This window comes from Platichthys flesus, chromosome 4 (assembly GCF_949316205.1).
Source record: "Platichthys flesus chromosome 4, fPlaFle2.1, whole genome shotgun sequence".
Taxonomy (NCBI): domain Eukaryota; kingdom Metazoa; phylum Chordata; class Actinopteri; order Pleuronectiformes; family Pleuronectidae; genus Platichthys; species Platichthys flesus.
This window is the reverse complement of record NC_084948.1, coordinates 16,731,595-16,749,685: the sequence shown is the minus strand read 5'-3', so window position 1 is coordinate 16,749,685 and position 18,091 is coordinate 16,731,595. Positions and strand designations below refer to the sequence as shown.

The 18,091-nt window shown below is 43.9% G+C and overlaps 1 protein-coding gene across 1 annotated transcript in view; it reads left to right on the top strand.

Annotated features, from left to right (window-relative positions):
* Window positions 1-18,091, top strand: part of grik4 (glutamate receptor, ionotropic, kainate 4) — a 161,647-nt gene that overhangs the window by 57,673 nt on the left and 85,883 nt on the right. Inside the window, exons 4-5 of the mRNA XM_062386081.1 lie at window positions 1,366-1,531; window positions 9,881-10,059. Coding sequence (XP_062242065.1) covers window positions 1,366-1,531; window positions 9,881-10,059 — 345 coding nt within the window. The remainder of the gene's footprint in view (window positions 1-1,365; window positions 1,532-9,880; window positions 10,060-18,091) is intronic.

Genomic DNA, 18,091 nt, shown 5'->3' with positions numbered 1-18,091 from the left:
ACTCGTCCTTTAAAGCGCCTTCATGGGGTGTGAGGCAGGGAGAGCACGACCCTCGACGCAGAACAGAGCAGGCATCAATGACAACACATGACATCGATGAGGTCAGATTCAGTATCAAAAGGAGGTGCTGGTGTGGAGGCGGGTTACATTGTGGCTTGCAACAGAAGCAGGAATAGCTTTGGCAATTGAATGCATGGGAGGGAACCAGCTGAGCCATTAGCTGATGTGAGCTGGATGCTCAGTCTTTATGGTGTAATATTCTTGACTGGTTAGGTTAGTCACACGATCTCAGTCTCATTAAGTTCATGTTTACTTGTTTAGACGAATTGGAGCCAAAGAATGAAAATCCTGACACAAGTTAGGAGTGAAGAGGATTGAAGCATCGGACATACTTGGATTTTTTTGTGTGTTTTGTGTGATTAAATAAGACTTTTATTTAAGCATAAATCTGATTGGCCAATAACTTTTATTCTAGTGTTGCCGGACTTTGTATAACATGAACTGCACTGTCTATCCGATGTGGATGTACCCACACTCAGTGTAACAGAGTTAAATGGTATTCCTAACAGTTTCATTTGGTTTTGACTTTTCTGGTTTGACTGAAGATAACAGAACATCTCTCTTCTTGTTACTAGAAGGGCGCGTTGAGAGGGCATGGCTCCACTCCGCTAATGCCCTATCTCACTATATAAGTGAAAAGAAAAATCCTGGATCAGCCTGTTTATACAAAATATCAATGGATTCTTCTTTGGGTCATGCCCTACCCCTCCACAAAATGTTATGGAAATCAGTTGAGTAGTGTTTGATTAATTATGCAGACTGGCAGCAATGAAAAAAATCTCTTTTTATCACCTGGTGTAATAACCCTTCTCCAAATGTTTGGTTAAAGTGCTTTGATAGTGTTGTGTCTTAGCGCAACCTTGTTTTGGTGTCAACATGAAACTCACAGTAGAGGTGCACAGTGTGGATAAACAAATGTCTTGTAACTGCGGGTGAGGAGGTGTCGTCCTGAAGATTCCTCTTGTTTGTGTGGGTGGAACCAAATAAGTTTTTACTTGTGCTTGACATCAGTGCCATAAATGCAAATCCCTGAAAAATGTCTGTTCTGAATATGCACACATTATCCCCACTTACAATTTATCATAATAGATTAAACCGATATTGCTCTGAGCTATTCTTTCTTCTGGTGTTTGTACTATTTTTATTCTGCCGTTCACACACATTTCCTCTAGTTTTATCTTTCAAGGTTGTCCTGTCTCCAGAAGCCTGCTGCATTTTTAAACATGAATGTTGAACGTCGAAATCGACTGCAAATTGTCCACAAATGCAACATCTGTTCTGACACATCCCATATCATCTGTGCAGGTGCCCTACGTCAAGGTGGCTCCAGAGGACATCCTGAAGGTCCAGTTCCCTCGGTTCACCACTCTGGACATGAGGCCAACCAACACTGACATCAGCCTGGCAGTGGCTGGTCTTCTCACCTTCTTTAACAGCACCGCCGCCTGCCTCATCTGTGCTCAGGCTGACTGTGAGTGGCACCTTCACACCCTCGCAGCGAACACACACACACACACACACACACAGCCGTGCACACCTGGGGAGAATGCTCACACGCCGCGCTGCCTACATCTGCCAGCAAAGTGCGGGCGTTTTCGTTACACGGCTGCTGTTCTTTAACACGTGTAAGCACGCATAAGCTTCTCGCCCGGCACACCGACTGGGTTCTGACAACAGATGCAGTGCTTATCAACATCTCACCCTGTGATACACTCCCCTCTGTAGCAGCTGCTGCACTCCACCGCTATAACTCACTTCATACTGCAGTCTGCCCGACGTCTGCATTCCCAAAATAAATTGAGTTTACTGCCAATGCTTCCTTTTCCTCAATGTCATCATCATCCTTCAATTAAAATAATGATATAGTAAGTCGCAGTCGGCCTTGTGTAATCTACTTTCAGTCTCAGTGCGATGTCTGAAAGCACTGCCTGCTGATGAGGAAAACACATCTTTTAGACAGACAAAGGAGGAGGAGGATGGTGTTTGCGGCTGTATCTGCCAGAGATCTGACGGCCTCTTTGTCAAAGGTCCTCATTAGATTCTAAAGATACTAAAGTAAATGACCTCAGAAAAAGCCCTAAAATCTCCTCCAGGAAAGTTATTTTCGTAAATAGGGAAGAAGGAGATTAAATCGTGGCCCATTCCCACCCTCTTGTAGTCCAGCGAGCGGTAATTACAACTCCCCAGACAAAGGCATCGTGACCCTGAGTGGCACCGGCTAACCTTTTTCCTAATCAGCACAGGGCTTTGAAGAAAGGAAATACGCTTGAGACATCAACTATGTGTCAAACTGCCCAGAAATGGCAGCGAGCCACTGCGAGCCGCCCACGCCATCCATCTCAATTCGGACTTCTTCTGCCTTTCAATTTCCTCTTTGACTGTCTCATGGTCCCTAGTTTGGTCTTTACCTTTCATTCAGAACCTTAAAGATTTGACCCTTCAAACACCATGTCTCATCTGTGAAACCACACCTTTTTAGAGCTTTTAAAAAAGTAATTCAGTTATAGCAAATTAATTTATTTGGAAGTATGTCTGCCATTTAATCTTGCAGAACTTGCAAGCTACTGGGATTGATTAATTCAATACTAAAATAAAATATTTTTATGTTAAAGTGTTCTCACCCAAAGTACCTAACCCAGTATAACTGCTGGGGTCAAAACAGTATCATTAGTGGTTTTTCCTTGCAGGTGTTCTTGTACCTGTCAGTTATTTATTATTCAGGGCTCAGTTTCTGTTCCGGTGACATTTATTTCACAGAGACTGGATGAAAACAGCTCTATGGAGAACTGTGATAACAAGTCAGCCTTTTAGGCACAAGCTGACTTTCATATTGGCGGGTTTAGAGAAAAGAAACTCATTTTAACATTACTTTCCATCCATCGCCGCGGTTTTGTGTGGGTGCGCCGGGTCAGCGGGGAGGTTTCTTATTCTCTGTCAGTGGGCTAAGAGACGACTGGAGAAGAAATGAAATGAAATGAAAACAAATCGGGGCAGAGGAGGGTTGGATGGAGGAGGCCAAGGGAGGTCGAAAATTGGAGACGAAAGGATGCTATTTGGCAGACGGGGGGGGAGGTGAAATGTAGTGATTGGGGTGAGGGAACGGGAGAAAGTTACTGTGCTGGTATTATACATCATCAACGATAGGGAGACAGTCCAGGAAGTGGCGAAGAGGTACTGATGGCACACTCACCTGTGACCCTCATTCATTGGATAGAAAATAAAGCAGGCCTTGAATATGTATGTGATGTTTTGTGTAGATTGGTGCAAAGATTTGCGTTCTGCAGGAGCATCAGCCGGGACCCATTCGACTTTGGCTCCAGCTCCAGCCCTCCCCGTCAGCTCGGGCAGTCAGTTGGTCGGTTGGCAGCCTGCTGTCGGTGGCTCGTCCACATGTGCCGGCCCCATTAATCACCCAAGCCAGTGACAGCCTAATAGACCGTGGCCAATTCATGAATATTTTCCAGCCATGGCTGAGGAGGCAGCAGTTAAAGGAATCTGTGCCCAAAGGCATGGTGCATGCCAGGACAGACATTAATCTAGCTAACCTCCACTATCAGCGGCAGTGTGTGCAGTAGCAGCTGCAGGACTTTAACTCCGGACACAATATTGTCCATGTGGTTGAATATTCATGGCTGCCGGGTGGCCCTGCATGTCAGGTGGCAGTGGCCTTTGGTAAATGAGTTCATGCACAGAGAAGCGTACATGCAGAATTTGCATATTTCACGTGTGCACATGCATACGGCACTCACAGGCTTACAGCGGTGCACTTTCATCAGTGAGATGATTGGTGCTCGGTAATTTAACCGGAGCCGCAGTGCAGGTACAGAATCTCTAAATTCGACAAAAACAGTAGGTCTCCAATGCTTGCTGGGCATTTCTCCACCTTTGGCACATTAGATGGGCAAAGATGTTTTTTAGTTCACTGACTCGTTCCACTGCAGCTACAGAGGAAAACAGTGGTGCTTCCATCGCTAACCTGTAATCAGCGTTAGATGGAAGAGAAGCTTCAATGGCTGGTGGAACAGGAACGAATACGTAGGTGTGAAGCCTGAAACATGCTTCTGCGACTGCGTCTGCGTCTTTTCACGCCGCTGTGGCGCAAGACTCGTTTTCATTCATGCTTCCCCAACCGTTGCGCGTCTTACAAAGCAATTCCGCGCCAGAACACTAGGCGGACTAATGCTTTTTGTCGAAGACGACCTAGAGACGCCTTCTTTCTTCTTCGTCGATTGTTTATTTACATAGCCACTGCGGCTCCTCGTAGCCTTTTTCTGGCGGACAAATCCGCCAGTCAGTGACAGGTTATACAAGTGATCATACTATCGGATCTCTTCTGCCAAATGCTCTTCTATTTGGTCCATATTCGTTCTTCTAAATCTTCCGTGATTTCTGCCAGTACTATGGGGCATGAAACCGGAAATGCAGCTCCAGAAGGGATGTAGAGCAGACCAATCACAGCCTTGCGGGCCGAGTGAGCTTGCGGAGCTTTGCCGTAAATTTTAGAAAAGGGGGTCGACACCCGTCAGCACGTAAGGAGGGATACAGAAGCACGTAAGGGACCCGGAAGGGCTCTTGCACTTACGGGCCCGTGAAAACGCAGAAGCATGTTTCAGGCTTAAGAATGACAGCAGCATAGTAATTACAAGGGATGATTTTGATGACTGTAACGCCGGGTTCACACCGGACGCGGAAGCGACGCCGAAGCGTGGCGTAACCGCAGCGCCAAGCCTCTGGCTCCCATCCACTCCCATGTTAAACCTTTGTGCCGGTCACACCGGACGCTGAAGCATTGCGTCACGCCGCGGCTGCCTAGCGCCTAGAAGCGATCGTTTCAGCGTTGAGTCTATTTTTTCCGCTTGACGCGAGCGTATCACGACAGCAAACACACTGAAAAATGATTTTAAACGATATAGACGACATATTTTATATGATATAAATGATCAAATATGCATCCCATACTTTGTATTCACCTTCTGTTGTCCTGGAGTTTTAATTTTACCACTTTTACCGACCACATTATTAAATGTCCCCCTCTGCCCATCCACTACAGCCACACAAGCAGTGATACAGATAAAGAGAGAGAGAGGGGGGGGGGGGGGGGGCTACGTATTCTCCACATAGGCTTGAGTGGAGAATACGTAATTTACCCTCGACACCCGACATTTAACGGAGCAAACAGCGGAGAAGTTCTTCAACATGGATGACATTAAATTAATAATTGAGGTGGAGAAGTAACTTGAGTTGTATGATTCTCAGCATATGTTGTATAAAGACAACTCCAAAAAAGACACATGTTGGGACGCTGTTGCAGTTAATGTTGGAGCAACAAGTAAGTATATGCTTGGAAAAAAATTATTAAATGCCGTTTTTACTGCAGACTGATAACAGCAGAAGTATGTGATATTATTAGTAATGCGCGGCGCTTCGGCATCGCTACCGCGTCCGGTGTGAACCCGGCGTGTTTTTTCCGTGGCGACTGAGGATCCTGAGGATGGTAGAGAAAGTAGTTGTAGTTTACAGCACTTTGTAAAAACCGGAGGGCAGGTTGTGTTGCTTGATGTGAGAAATCTAAAATGATTTATGAGAGACAGTACTTGTGAAGGGTGGTTGGGGTTTTTAGTATTTGTCTTTGCTTCAGTGAAATGCAAAAGCCTTTTTATAATCCTTATTGTACAATTAGAAAAAAGACTAAAGGGATATGGCTGCTGTCTCACCTGTGACAATAAAACATCAAGGTTTCCATTGAAAGATGAGCATGTGGTGAAGAGCTTGGTATTTCCAGAGAATCCATTCACGACTGTAAATATTAGGATAAGAGCCCCTCAAAACAAACAGCTGGTGGCTTCCATTCTCCAAATGACAACCATTAGACTGTTGCAGAGGAAGAGGCACAACTAGAAATGTAACAAAAAGAGCACCAGACCTCAGGAAGCATGGCCGCCACTCGTAAGGAGAAGTGGGTTCTCCTGCAGCGACCTTGAGTCCGGTTAAAAAAGATTATCACAAAATGGATACAATTTAAATCAATAAAGCTGACGTCTCAATGCTTCACAGAGATCTGAGATTTGTTTGCTCACCTTTGGTCGCCGAGTGTTCAAAACATTTTAGCACATTTTGAATCTATCGTTTTCATTTATTTTTTGCATAAATGCACTTTTAGAATAGTTGAATAGAAACCCACCTTGTCACATTTTGAGTTAAAATCCAACAGGAGGATGTTTGTATTCCGGCCTCCCTCTGTATTTGAAGTCACAGCTAAATTGCCTTTAAAAATACAAAGCCAGTCAAGTAACATCTCACCCAACCAGAGAAGAATAGTTTCTGCTTCGTGAAGAACGATACAAACAAAAAAAAACAGCAGAGAAACCAGGATTGATTCGCGGCAGCACATCCAATCAGCACCATCACGCTCCGGCAGATAGATTACAGTCAGTATTGATGGTTCCACTTTTATTGATATTTGAGTTAATGGAATAATACGCTCCGACATACTGGAAATGCTTTGACACATGATCTTTTCTTCAGCATTTTTTAAAAGTGATGGCCCAACGCTGTTAAAGTCATAAAACCAGGTCTCACTCTGTGCTCAAGGCTAAATTATGAGTCATTCTAACTCGCGGCTGTCATCGGGGCTTTTGAGTTTGTGTTTAAAGCTTCCTCTGCGACTGAAGGTTCAGTTATACATCATCCACCAGCACCTGGAAAGGGAAGCTGTGTTTTATTCACAGGTTAATGTTTTTACACGGGGGTGTTTTGTGTTTGTGGGTGCGAGTGTGTGTCTGTGTGTGTGTGTGTGTGTGTGTTTGTGTGTGTGCAGGCACCTTGTGGTGACAGTGTGTGAAAGGTAAATGAGCGGCTGCCTGGGTTGAATGTCAGCTCTCACCTTTATCTCTGTGCCTGAGAGAGATTCGGAGCCACGTGTCGTCAATTTCAATGAGGAACACAAGTCTCAGTAACACTCTCGGGAATGTTTATTTCCAGTCTTGTGAGGACCCTGTTTGATATAGAGAATTCCCTATAGACTCTCACTTTGTGCTCTTAGCCTTGTCTTAAACTTAAAAATAGTAACTGGGTTGAGTATACTCCGAGGCTTTCTTTGTTGTATCCGTATCAAACCAAGCACAGATGTCAAAGGGTCCTGGAGAACGTCTGCACTCTGCATAACTGCAACAAGGTGAAAGTTTAACCGTCACCTGGAATCTCGTAGTTACTCGGCCAAGAGAGTTATATTTTCACCAATCAACCGGCTTGTTTGTTTTTTCGGTTTGTTTGTTAGAAAGATTACACAAAATTTACTGGATAGAGTAACACAAAACGGATTTGATATGTGTTGGGGAAGTACCCACTCAATTTGGGTTTGTTTCAGTTTCTCTAACAATGTGGAATATAGGCGCTTTCCAACAATAACACTGATTTCTCTGAGAATGTCCCATGAATCTTGATGAAAGTATTGGCATATTTATTTGACTGATTTCTATAAATGTGTGAACTTTGGTGCAGCTTGATTGAATATAATGGGACTGTTTGGCCTAGGCAGAGGCAGCACTGAGTACCATTCAAGTTCATTATCGCTTTCCAGAGGGTGTTATCAACCAAACAGCTAACGATTCAATATGAAGCAACAGCAATATGACATGTTCTGATCTCCATTAGCAGTAAATTAACACGGCTCTGTTTCAGCTGCAAGGAAGCAATACGCTGATAATGAGGTCAGTGTCAATTAGATATAGATATTACAAGTGGCACTGGTGTTCATGAATATAATGTCCAATAAATTCAACATGGCCTGTAACAAGGATAACCTCTTACACAGCAATTACAGATGAACATACATCCAAAGGAAACTGCTGAAATGTTTATTCCAAGTTTATATTGACAGGTGTATTTAATGTGAAGAAATGAATTAATTAACAATATTCTAAAGAAAATATGAACATGATAAATCCTGGTAGAGACAAATGAATCCCACACTCACAGGTTTGCTCAAATATCATTATTAAGACTACGCATTGACTTCCATTCATTGTGGAAACAACTGAAACTTGATCCCTCACCTCAGCCATGAGCGATTTACCCCTAACCTTGAACTAAACCTAGCCACAATTCACATTGACCTTACCCAGGGCCACCGACGTTAAGTTGGCCCTCATTAGGACCAGGCTTCGGGTCCTCCGAGGTCTGCTGGTCCGGTCAAGGTCAGTGTTTGTACTGGAAAACATCCTAATTAGGTGACAAAAAGGACTTCACATACACAAACACACACTCACACACAAACACACACTCGGACAAAAACACACAGTCCCACAGACTTTGTTTTCTCTGTTTAGCAGCGTAACTGAAAAACAGCACATTGTTCATTGAGCTGCATGTTTTTGATTTGATTTTAACTGGTTGAGCAGGAGCAACACGCCTCCTGTCAAAGGCACCCTGGTGATAAGAAAATGGACTCCCCTTTGAATCCAATGCAGCCAGAACATTAAAGAGAATTTGAGCTTTTCTTCTGTGTGTGCTTCTGTGTGTGTGTGTGTGTGTGTGTGTGTGTGTGTGGTTCAGCCAGCCACATCGAGTACAGCGCACCATCTAATGTCATGAACACGACGTGAAATTGTATTCGAGGCCCCGCATGAAGCTAGGGAGAGTGCATGATGCAGGAGGCAGACAAGGAGGGCAGTTTAGCAGAAGCTATTTCAAGCTCATCAGATTTATTCCGTGTTATACTTCAGAGGAAGCTGATCTGACAGGTTTGAGACACGGGCAGGAGAGCATGCAGCAGTCAGGAGTGACGTCTCCTGGGTGCGCACACACACACACACACACACACACACAGGTAGTCGGGTACAGGATCCAGACACACACTCTGATATTCTGCCGCACCGGCGTAAGGACGAGCAGACACTGAGACATAATTACAGAAGCTATTAGACATGACTGGCAAAGTAATGCAGCTTGTGTTAATGTGCTGTGGTGAAGCTGAAGGAGTGGGTTTTTGACAACTTCAAATTTCTGTAACCAAAATTGGTCTCTGTGTGACAGATGAACGGCTGTGCTGTCGCCATGGTAAAAAAAATCTCCCATAATTGACAACAGAGTCTTGAGTGTCATTCCATATTTAAGTCATGATATAAATAGTAGGTAGGGGCTCTGCGAGGCCAATCCTTCCCCTCAAAGTTATGTCCTCCTCCCCGCCAACATCACGAGGTGTTTTATGAGGCGGATGAGTTGGAGCCGGATCCCCTGCGGTGAAGCTGATGTAACTGTAATACCGTCACGCTGAGGTTTTGTTCAGGTTGTATTTTTCTCACTGTGACACACATTGCAAATGAGTTTAAAGTCCTGTATGGAAAATTAGCCCAATTAACCTCTCAGGGTGTGTTCACATACAGACGCATAGTGACTGGTAAGCTGCTGCTGGGAGCCTTTCGATTAAGTCAGCTATGCCTTAATTAGGGCAAATCCCAGTTACCTCACCGGAGTCGAATGGTCTATTACCACAGGCCGTATTACAAGAGAAGTTACTGGAATGCCTCTTTACGTTTGATGGCTTTACAATAATTGTAATTAAAGGTAAACAGTCTAGTTGCTCGTTGTTTTTAAATGTGGTAAAAAGCAAGCGAGAGGCCCATTTCTCTGCAATTGAGGACAATGAACCTCAATTAAGTTTATGCTGCATGTCCCGTCTACTTCCCTGACTTCCACTTCAACTTTGAAAAAAGACTAATACAGCTACGCTCCGTCTCCTTGGAAGAGTCTTCCCTTCAGTACAAGTACAACCCCCTCATGTGTGCGACTGTGTGTGTGTGTGTGTGTGTTTTACCGGCAGGCTTGTTGAACCTGGAGCAGCTCCTCAGGCGATTCCTCATCTCCAAGGAGACCCTGTCAGTGCGCATGCTTGACGAGAGCCAGGACCCGACCCCGCTCCTGAAGGAGATCCGAGACGACAAGACCGCCACCATCATAGTCGACGCCAACGCCACCATGTCACATATCATTTTGGAACGGGTTAGTATGGGTCACATGATGGCCATGTTTTATGTGCACTGATAACTTCTTTCATGTCTCCAGCTATGCAGCCTTAACTATATGCGGTTCAACAATTCCCAAGACCCAGATTTATATAATTCTCATAACTCCTGAAAAGTAAAAGTAACAGAAAAATGCCTGGGGCAAAAAAAAAAGTGTTCAAGCAATTGTATATGTGAAGAATTCATTTTTAAACTGGGAGAAGAAGTTAGTTCGTCTTGAGTTTTGATCCGTAGAGATACAGGTTGTATCTCCTTCACAACATATATAATAGTGGGTGAATATAATCTAGAATCACCTGTGGTTTCTTGTTTTTGTTAAAATGACTCAACCTCTTACTTATCTTGAGAAAGGCCTGGCCCACATGTGTTTCGGGAGCAGTAGTCTGACCCATATTGTAGGTTGAATAGTAAATTTAAACGTTCCCTGACATGCACCCCACCAAAAAATGTAGCTACACGCCGAGGTGACGCAGGTTGCGAGAGCTGCGATTGGTTTATTTGGTAGCGTCACATTTCCAGCAGACTTGTTGCCGTTCTTTAAGAAAGAGTAATTCCTCTTCCTCATCTATCAGCTCCAACTCCAACACGATCTGCTCCGACACTCGCCATCGTTCTGAAGTAAAGAGAGACGGCAGATCATTTGTAAATAAGCGGACCAGAAACCGGAAGACACTCAACACCAGCAAAGCAAAACTCTACCGCCACTAGGGGTCCTGGTGTAATTGCAGCATGACTCACACACACGTACGCACATCCATGAATGCTCAGCCCCGTGCGTAGGTCATGTGTGTACCTGCGGCGTAGCTTCGACTCAGAAGCATGAATCAGCTTTCGGTAGAAGCAAAACCCTGATGAGAAACATGGATCTTAGCAATAATTAATGTTTGGGGGAAAATATTTTTTCCCGTTTTCTGTTTTATTATTTCTAAGTTAGACACATCATCTGAGATAGAACATATCGGCAAACTGGGAATTACATTGCACTCAAATATCTGAAGAAAGTGAACTGCAAAATCCTGGTCTCTAGGTAACAGACTCTGAAAAACTTAGAGTTCAAAAATAGTTCAAAAATCTGTGATAATTGTCCAGCACAGCTTTACAGTTATAAAACAAGAAAAATACAACAGTAGTTTAATTCAATATATTATGCGGTGCACATATAACCAATACTTTATAAAGATTTGAAATAGTTGCTATATCTTCTTTTACAATAATAAACTTGAGATAGTGTGAGATGTGGGTGTGGCATGGTTCAACTCTAATATATAACGCTGCAATAACGCTGCAATACTCACACACATACACACACACACAAACACACACACACACACACACACACACATGCACACACACACACACACAAACACCCACACACACACACACACACACTCACTCACTCACACCACCTCTACAGCGTTTAAAGAGAAAGGGTTGGACAGCCTATCAATCAACCTTGTCATATTAACCTGTACCCTTAAATGATACGGATGACAGCTTTAAAAGAAGATGTGTTGCAATAATTCATCGTCAATAAGTGAGAACTCTGCACAGGTAAGTGGATTAATGTGTGTGAAAACAGACTCGTAAAAGGAAGCGGGCCCTTTCTCTTCTTCCTCATAGGCCACAGTTGATGTTATGGATGAACACATACTGTTCTGTAGGTCGGTGAGGCAAATTAAGTACACCGATAGTTTGATGTCCCTTCTCAGCGATTGCCCATCTGTTGGTTCACTCTTCCTGTTGCATAGAAATACAACGATAGATGGAACAAGCGGAGCCATAAAGCTCATCCAGCGAGACAACTTTGAGACAATTAGTTAGTGAGCGTTGCTTCTCCATAGAATAACACGTCCTCAACTGTGTGAGCTTCCTCCACTAATGGCACATGCCAATGATCAACATCGCAGAACACTGTGAAGAGCTTGGACAGTCCGACCTCAACGTAACGTTGGAGCCTGTCCTGATTGGACACTGACTGTTTGTCCGAGCCTTCATGGCGTCTATGGAGGTGACTGTAGGAGCAGGGCTAGGCGACATGTTTGGCAGCAGCACATGGTCTCTTAGTAATTGAAACACAACTCATTATTTCTAGAAGTCGATGGACAAATGATTGGACTGGAGGTAACAATAACTTGGGAGACGGAAATGGGTTGTACACTCTCTCTCTCTCTCTCTCTCTCTCTCTCTCTCTCTCTCTCTCTCTCTCTCTCTCTCTCTCTCTCTCCTGTTAGCGCACACAGTTGTTTTTTAAACCGTGAACGCTCACCTCAATCAAGTGTGCGCGCTGACATCAGTGGTCATCTAGTCGCCATGGCAACCCCGGGCCACAGCGCAGCAGGAGCCCACAGTGGGACGTCGCTCCCCCCCCCCCCCCACCCCCGCCCCCCTTCTGCCTCAATCTGTGTCTGTCGGTTTCTATATGGAGTTGATCTCTTGCTCACTCTTTGTTCTGTGTCCAAATGCGGAGAAGTGGGCGTGACCGTGTATCCTTCACACCTGTCTCGCCGCCTGTTCTCCTTTACCAGTCCCTCCGTCTCTCTCTCTCTCCTTTTGTCTCTTTAACGTGTCACTCTGTTTGTCTCTCTGTCCGTCAGGAGACAGTCCCGCACTGAGGGTGGCACAAAGTCGGCAGCCCCGTCCCTCATGTGGGAGCGGGCGAGTGGCCAAACATATCAAGGCCGCGTGCCGGCGCATTAACAGTTTGTGGCGATAACAAGAGCGTCCGGCCTGTCCTGCAGGGACACGGCCGTCTTTCGTCAGGCGGGACATTCGCCCTTATTTGTCTGTTTACATCTTACATCGAAACCCCTCTTCAGACAAAGGTCTCACACTCTGAGGTCTTTTCCATTCAGAGGGGCTTTGGTCAGCAGCGCTAGTTAGGGCCCGAGCACCGAATGGTGAGAGGCCCTATTGAATCTGTAAGGATTTTTATTATTATTAGGGCCCGAGCACCGAATGGTGAGAGGCCCTATTGAATCTGTAAGGATTTTTATTATTATTATTATTATTATTATTATTATTATTATTATTATTATTATTATTATTATTATTATTTCCCTTTGGGGGGCTTTTTCAGGGTCTAGACATGCTCAAAAAGTTATGAAACTTTGCAGGAAATTCAAGGTCTGCGGATATTTTAGTATTCTGGAGTAATTGGAATTGGGCGTGGCAAAATGGCTCTACAGCGCCCCCTGGAACCAGCCCCTAGGTTTCCACATAACGGATTTTCATCAAAATCTGGATATAGGTGTATCGTGACCAGTCATGAAAAAAAGTCTCATGGAGCATTATGAAAAACGCAACAGGAAGTCCGCCATTTTGCTTTTAGTGGCCATTTTGGCAATATCCCACATTTTTACTTTTACGTACTTGTCCCAGGGCTTTCATCAGATCAACTTCAAATTCAGATGAGTGTCATCACAACAAGATGGAGATAAAAAGTGATTGAGGGATTTTTTTTTTATCACACCGTGTGACCGTGGCATGGCGTTAAAAATTGGTTACACGCCATCAAAACACGGGCATCTGTATCTCGGACATACATGTTCCAATCAAGTCCAAACTAGACATGTAAGACAATAGTCCCCGCCTGATGACATCTATGCATAAATGATGACTTAAAACCGCAGCGCCCCCTGGTGGCAACAGGAAATTTCTTGTTTTTTGCTTGTCTTACACTTGGATGAATTTGTCCTCATCCACTGACCTCAACCATGTCAAACTGTATCAAATGGGTCCCAAGACATTGACAATGAAGACATAAGATTACCGTGACTTTTCGTCAAACGCCATATGAATGGCGTGGCATTAAAGTTCATCAACTCGCCGTGAAACACGAAATTGCTGTAACTTCAGTGTTCATGATTCTATCTCTCTCAAACTACATGTGTGTAACAACAGCCCCCCCCTGAAGATATTCATATGGTTTTAAGAAATGGGCGTGGCAAAAAAACTGACCAGCGCCCCCTATAGGGCAACCCCGGCACTACAATGGCCGACATTTATACAAATCTATCGGGACATGTGTCGTTTCATAACAAACAAAAAAATATCTTGGATAGGTATGCTTGACCAAACAGGGAGGCCGCCATTTTGGATTAAGTGGCCATTTTTTTTCCATATTCCACATTTTTACTTGATGCACTTGTCCCAGGGCTTTCATCAGATTAACTTCAAATTAAGATCAGTGCCATCACAACAAGATGGAGATAAAAAGTGATTAAGAGATTGACCTTTAGTCACACCGTGTGACCGTGGCGTGGCGTCTTGAGTTTGATTAAACGCCATCAAAACACGAGGTTCTGTATCTCGGACATACATTGTCCAATCGAGTCCAAACTAGACATGTAAGACAAGGGTGCCATCCTGATGACATCTACACAGAAATTATGACTTGAAATTACAGCGCCCCCTGGTGGCTACAGGAAGTGACATGTTTTATACTTTGATGAACTGCTCCTGGCTGATTTACAATATACAGCTCAAATCAGATCAGTCAAGTCATTAGATCATGGTCAGAATTGTGACGTTTCCTCAAACCGTGTAAACATTGATGTGCGGCGAAGGATTTTCCTTCGCCAAAGGACACGATGTTATCATAACTCCACTGTGCATTGTCCTATCACTACAAAACTTCTGTCACATGGTCAGAGTCCAAGCCTGAACAGCTCTATGTGTCAATATTTCCTCAGTGTCATAGCGCCACCTACTGATTCGCCAGGAAACAGGAAGTACTTTGTTAATCCACTCTGCATTATTCAACCGGCTCCAAACTACTGACCTATGATCACAATCCTGAATAGAACAGCTCCATATATGAATATTAGTTCAGGATCATAGCGCCACCTACTGATCAGTGTGAAAATTAAGTTGCGGAAACATTGTCCAATTGACACAAAATTTCTCACGCTACATCAGAGCGCATACATGAACAGATATATATGTCTGTGCGTAATAATAGTGATGGCGCCACCTACTGGCAAACCTACTGCCGCAGAGCGCAAAACGCATGCAACGTGGAGAAGTGCATGCTCGATCGATGATGTGCGCTTGGTCATCGATCGCTCTCTCCACCGACCGCAACAGGCTTCAACGTGCGGGTGCTCGGGCCCGCAAGTGCTACAACGTAGCCCTAGTTAGGGCCCGAGCACCGAAATCGGTGAGAGGACCTATTGAAATTGAAAAGATTATTATTAGGGCCCGAGCACCGAAATCGGTGAGAGGACCTATTGAAATTGAAAAGATTATTATTATTATTATTTTTCTTCGCTCAGTGAATTGGCTTTTTGAGGGCTTTAACGTGCTCAAAAAGTTTCTAAAGTGTACAGTAAATTACAAATGTGCGCAAGTTTACGTTTTCTGAAGTATTTTGAAAAGGGCGTGGCAAAATGGCTCAAGAGCGCCACCTACGGAAAAGCCCCTCATTTAGCATTCACCGATCCTCAAAAAAAACATAGACTATTGTGTCTCATGACAAGATGCACAAAAAAGTCCATCAGTGCATTATGAATAACGCAGCAGGAAGCCCGCCAGTTTGACTTTAGTGGCCATTTCGGTCATATTCCATATTTTTTCTTTGATGTACTTGTCGTACAGCTTTCATCAGATCAACTTCAAATTTAGACGATCGTCATCACAACAAATTGGAGATCTAAAGTTATTGAAGGATTACGTTTTAGCAAAACCGTCTGACCGTGGTGTGGCGTTAAAGTTTGATGAAACGCCATCAAAACACAAGCTTCCATATTTCAGACATATTTTGTCCAATTGAGTCCAAACTAGACACATACGACAAGAATCGCGACCAGAAGACATCGGTGCAGAAATTGTGACTTACAATCACAGCGCCCCCTGGGGGCAACAGGAAATGTCTTGTTTTTAAGACGTGTTATGTTTTTATGTACTACTCGGAGAGCTTTCATCAGATCAACTTAAAAATTTGATGAGACTCTACAAAACAAGATGAAGATCTAAAGTTATCAATATTTAAACTTTTCATCACACCGTGTGACCGTGGTGAGGTCTCAAAGTTCGACTAAACGCCAATATAAGCAAGCTTCTGTAACTTAGACATATTTTGTCCAATCGACTCCAAACTACACATATAAGACAAGAGTCGCGACCGGAAGACATCTACCTAGAAATCATGACTTAAAAGGAAAGCGCCCCCTGGTGGCATCAGGAAATGTCTTGTTTTTGTACATCGTGCGCTTTGATTTATTTGTCGGAGAGCTTTCATCACATCAATTTAAAATTTAGACGGGTGGCATCACAACAAGATGGAGATCTAAAGTTATCAAAGAAACAACTTTTCGACACACCGTCTGACTGTGGCGGGGCGTCAAATCAGCTCACCATGACACACGAAACCGCTTAAAGGGGACATATTCGCTTTAAAGGGGACATATTATTTCCATTTCAACACAGTTGATATGGTTCCTTGGGGTCTTAATGAAATGTCTGTAAAATATTTTGGTAAAAATACCCCAAGGATAATTTAAAACAGCACCTTTTTACTCTGTCTAAAACAGACCTCCTCAGATCAACCCGCCCCCATCTTACCCCTACCCCTTTCACCCCTCTCATCCCTCCCCCTTCTCACCCTTCCCCCCTCTCATGGAGGTGTAGGACATGTGCTTGAATGTGTTCTCACTACAGAATGCATTCAACATCTATAGGGCAGATTATGGGCCTCGTGAAAATTTACGTAATCTGGGGTATTTGGAAATGGGTGTGGCAAAATGGCTCAACAGCGCCACCAACGGTGCTTTCCCTCATTTACGGAGAAACACCTCATTTAGAATTCACTGATCCTCACGAAATTGAAGACAGTTGTGTATCATCACCAGATGCACAAAAAACGCGCTCGGAGCAATTTGAAAAACGCAACAGGAACCCCGCCATTTTCTATTTGGACCATATTCCATGTTTTTTATTTTCAAGTACTTCTTGGAGAGCTTTCATCAGATCAACTGAAAATTTAGACGAGTGTCATCACAACAAGATGGAGATCTAAAGTTATTGAAAGATCAATTTTTCGCCACACCGTGTGACCGTGGCGAGGCGTCAAAATGTGACTAAACGCCATCAAAACACAAGCTTCTGTATCTTGGACATATTTGGTCCAATCGAGTTCAAACTACACATGTAAGACAAGAAGCGCGACCTGATGACATCAACAAAGACACCATGACTTAAAATCATAGCGCCACCTGCTGGCTACAGGAAGTGAAGCGTTTATATCGCAGCAGTGCGCAAATGCATGCAACGCTGAGACGAGCGCTTGGTCATCGAACGTTCTCTCTTCCCCGACCGCAACAGACTTGAAATTGCCTGTGCTCGGGCCCGTTAGTGCTACAACGTAGCCCTAGTTATTATTATTTTTCTTCGCTCAGTGAATTGGCTTTTTGAGGGCTTTAACGTGCTCAAAAAGTTTCTAAAGTGTACAGTAAATTACAAATGTGCGCAAGTTTACGTTTTCTGAAGTATTTTGAAAAGGGCGTGGCAAAATGGCTCAAGAGCGCCACCTACGGAAAAGCCCCTCATTTAGCATTCACCGATCCTCAAAAAAAACATAGACTATTGTGTCTCATGACAAGATGCACAAAAAAGTCCATCAGTGCATTATGAATAACGCAGCAGGAAGCCCGCCAGTTTGACTTTAGTGGCCATTTCGGTCATATTCCATATTTTTTCTTTGATGTACTTGTCGTACAGCTTTCATCAGATCAACTTCAAATTTAGACGATCGTCATCACAACAAATTGGAGATCTAAAGTTATTGAAGGATTACGTTTTAGCAAAACCGTCTGACCGTGGTGTGGCGTTAAAGTTTGATGAAACGCCATCAAAACACAAGCTTCCATATTTCAGACATATTTTGTCCAATTGAGTCCAAACTAGACACATACGACAAGAATCGCGACCAGGAGACATCGGTGCAGAAATTGTGACTTACAATCACAGCGCCCCCTGGGGGCAACAGGAAATGTCTTGTTTTTAAGACGTGT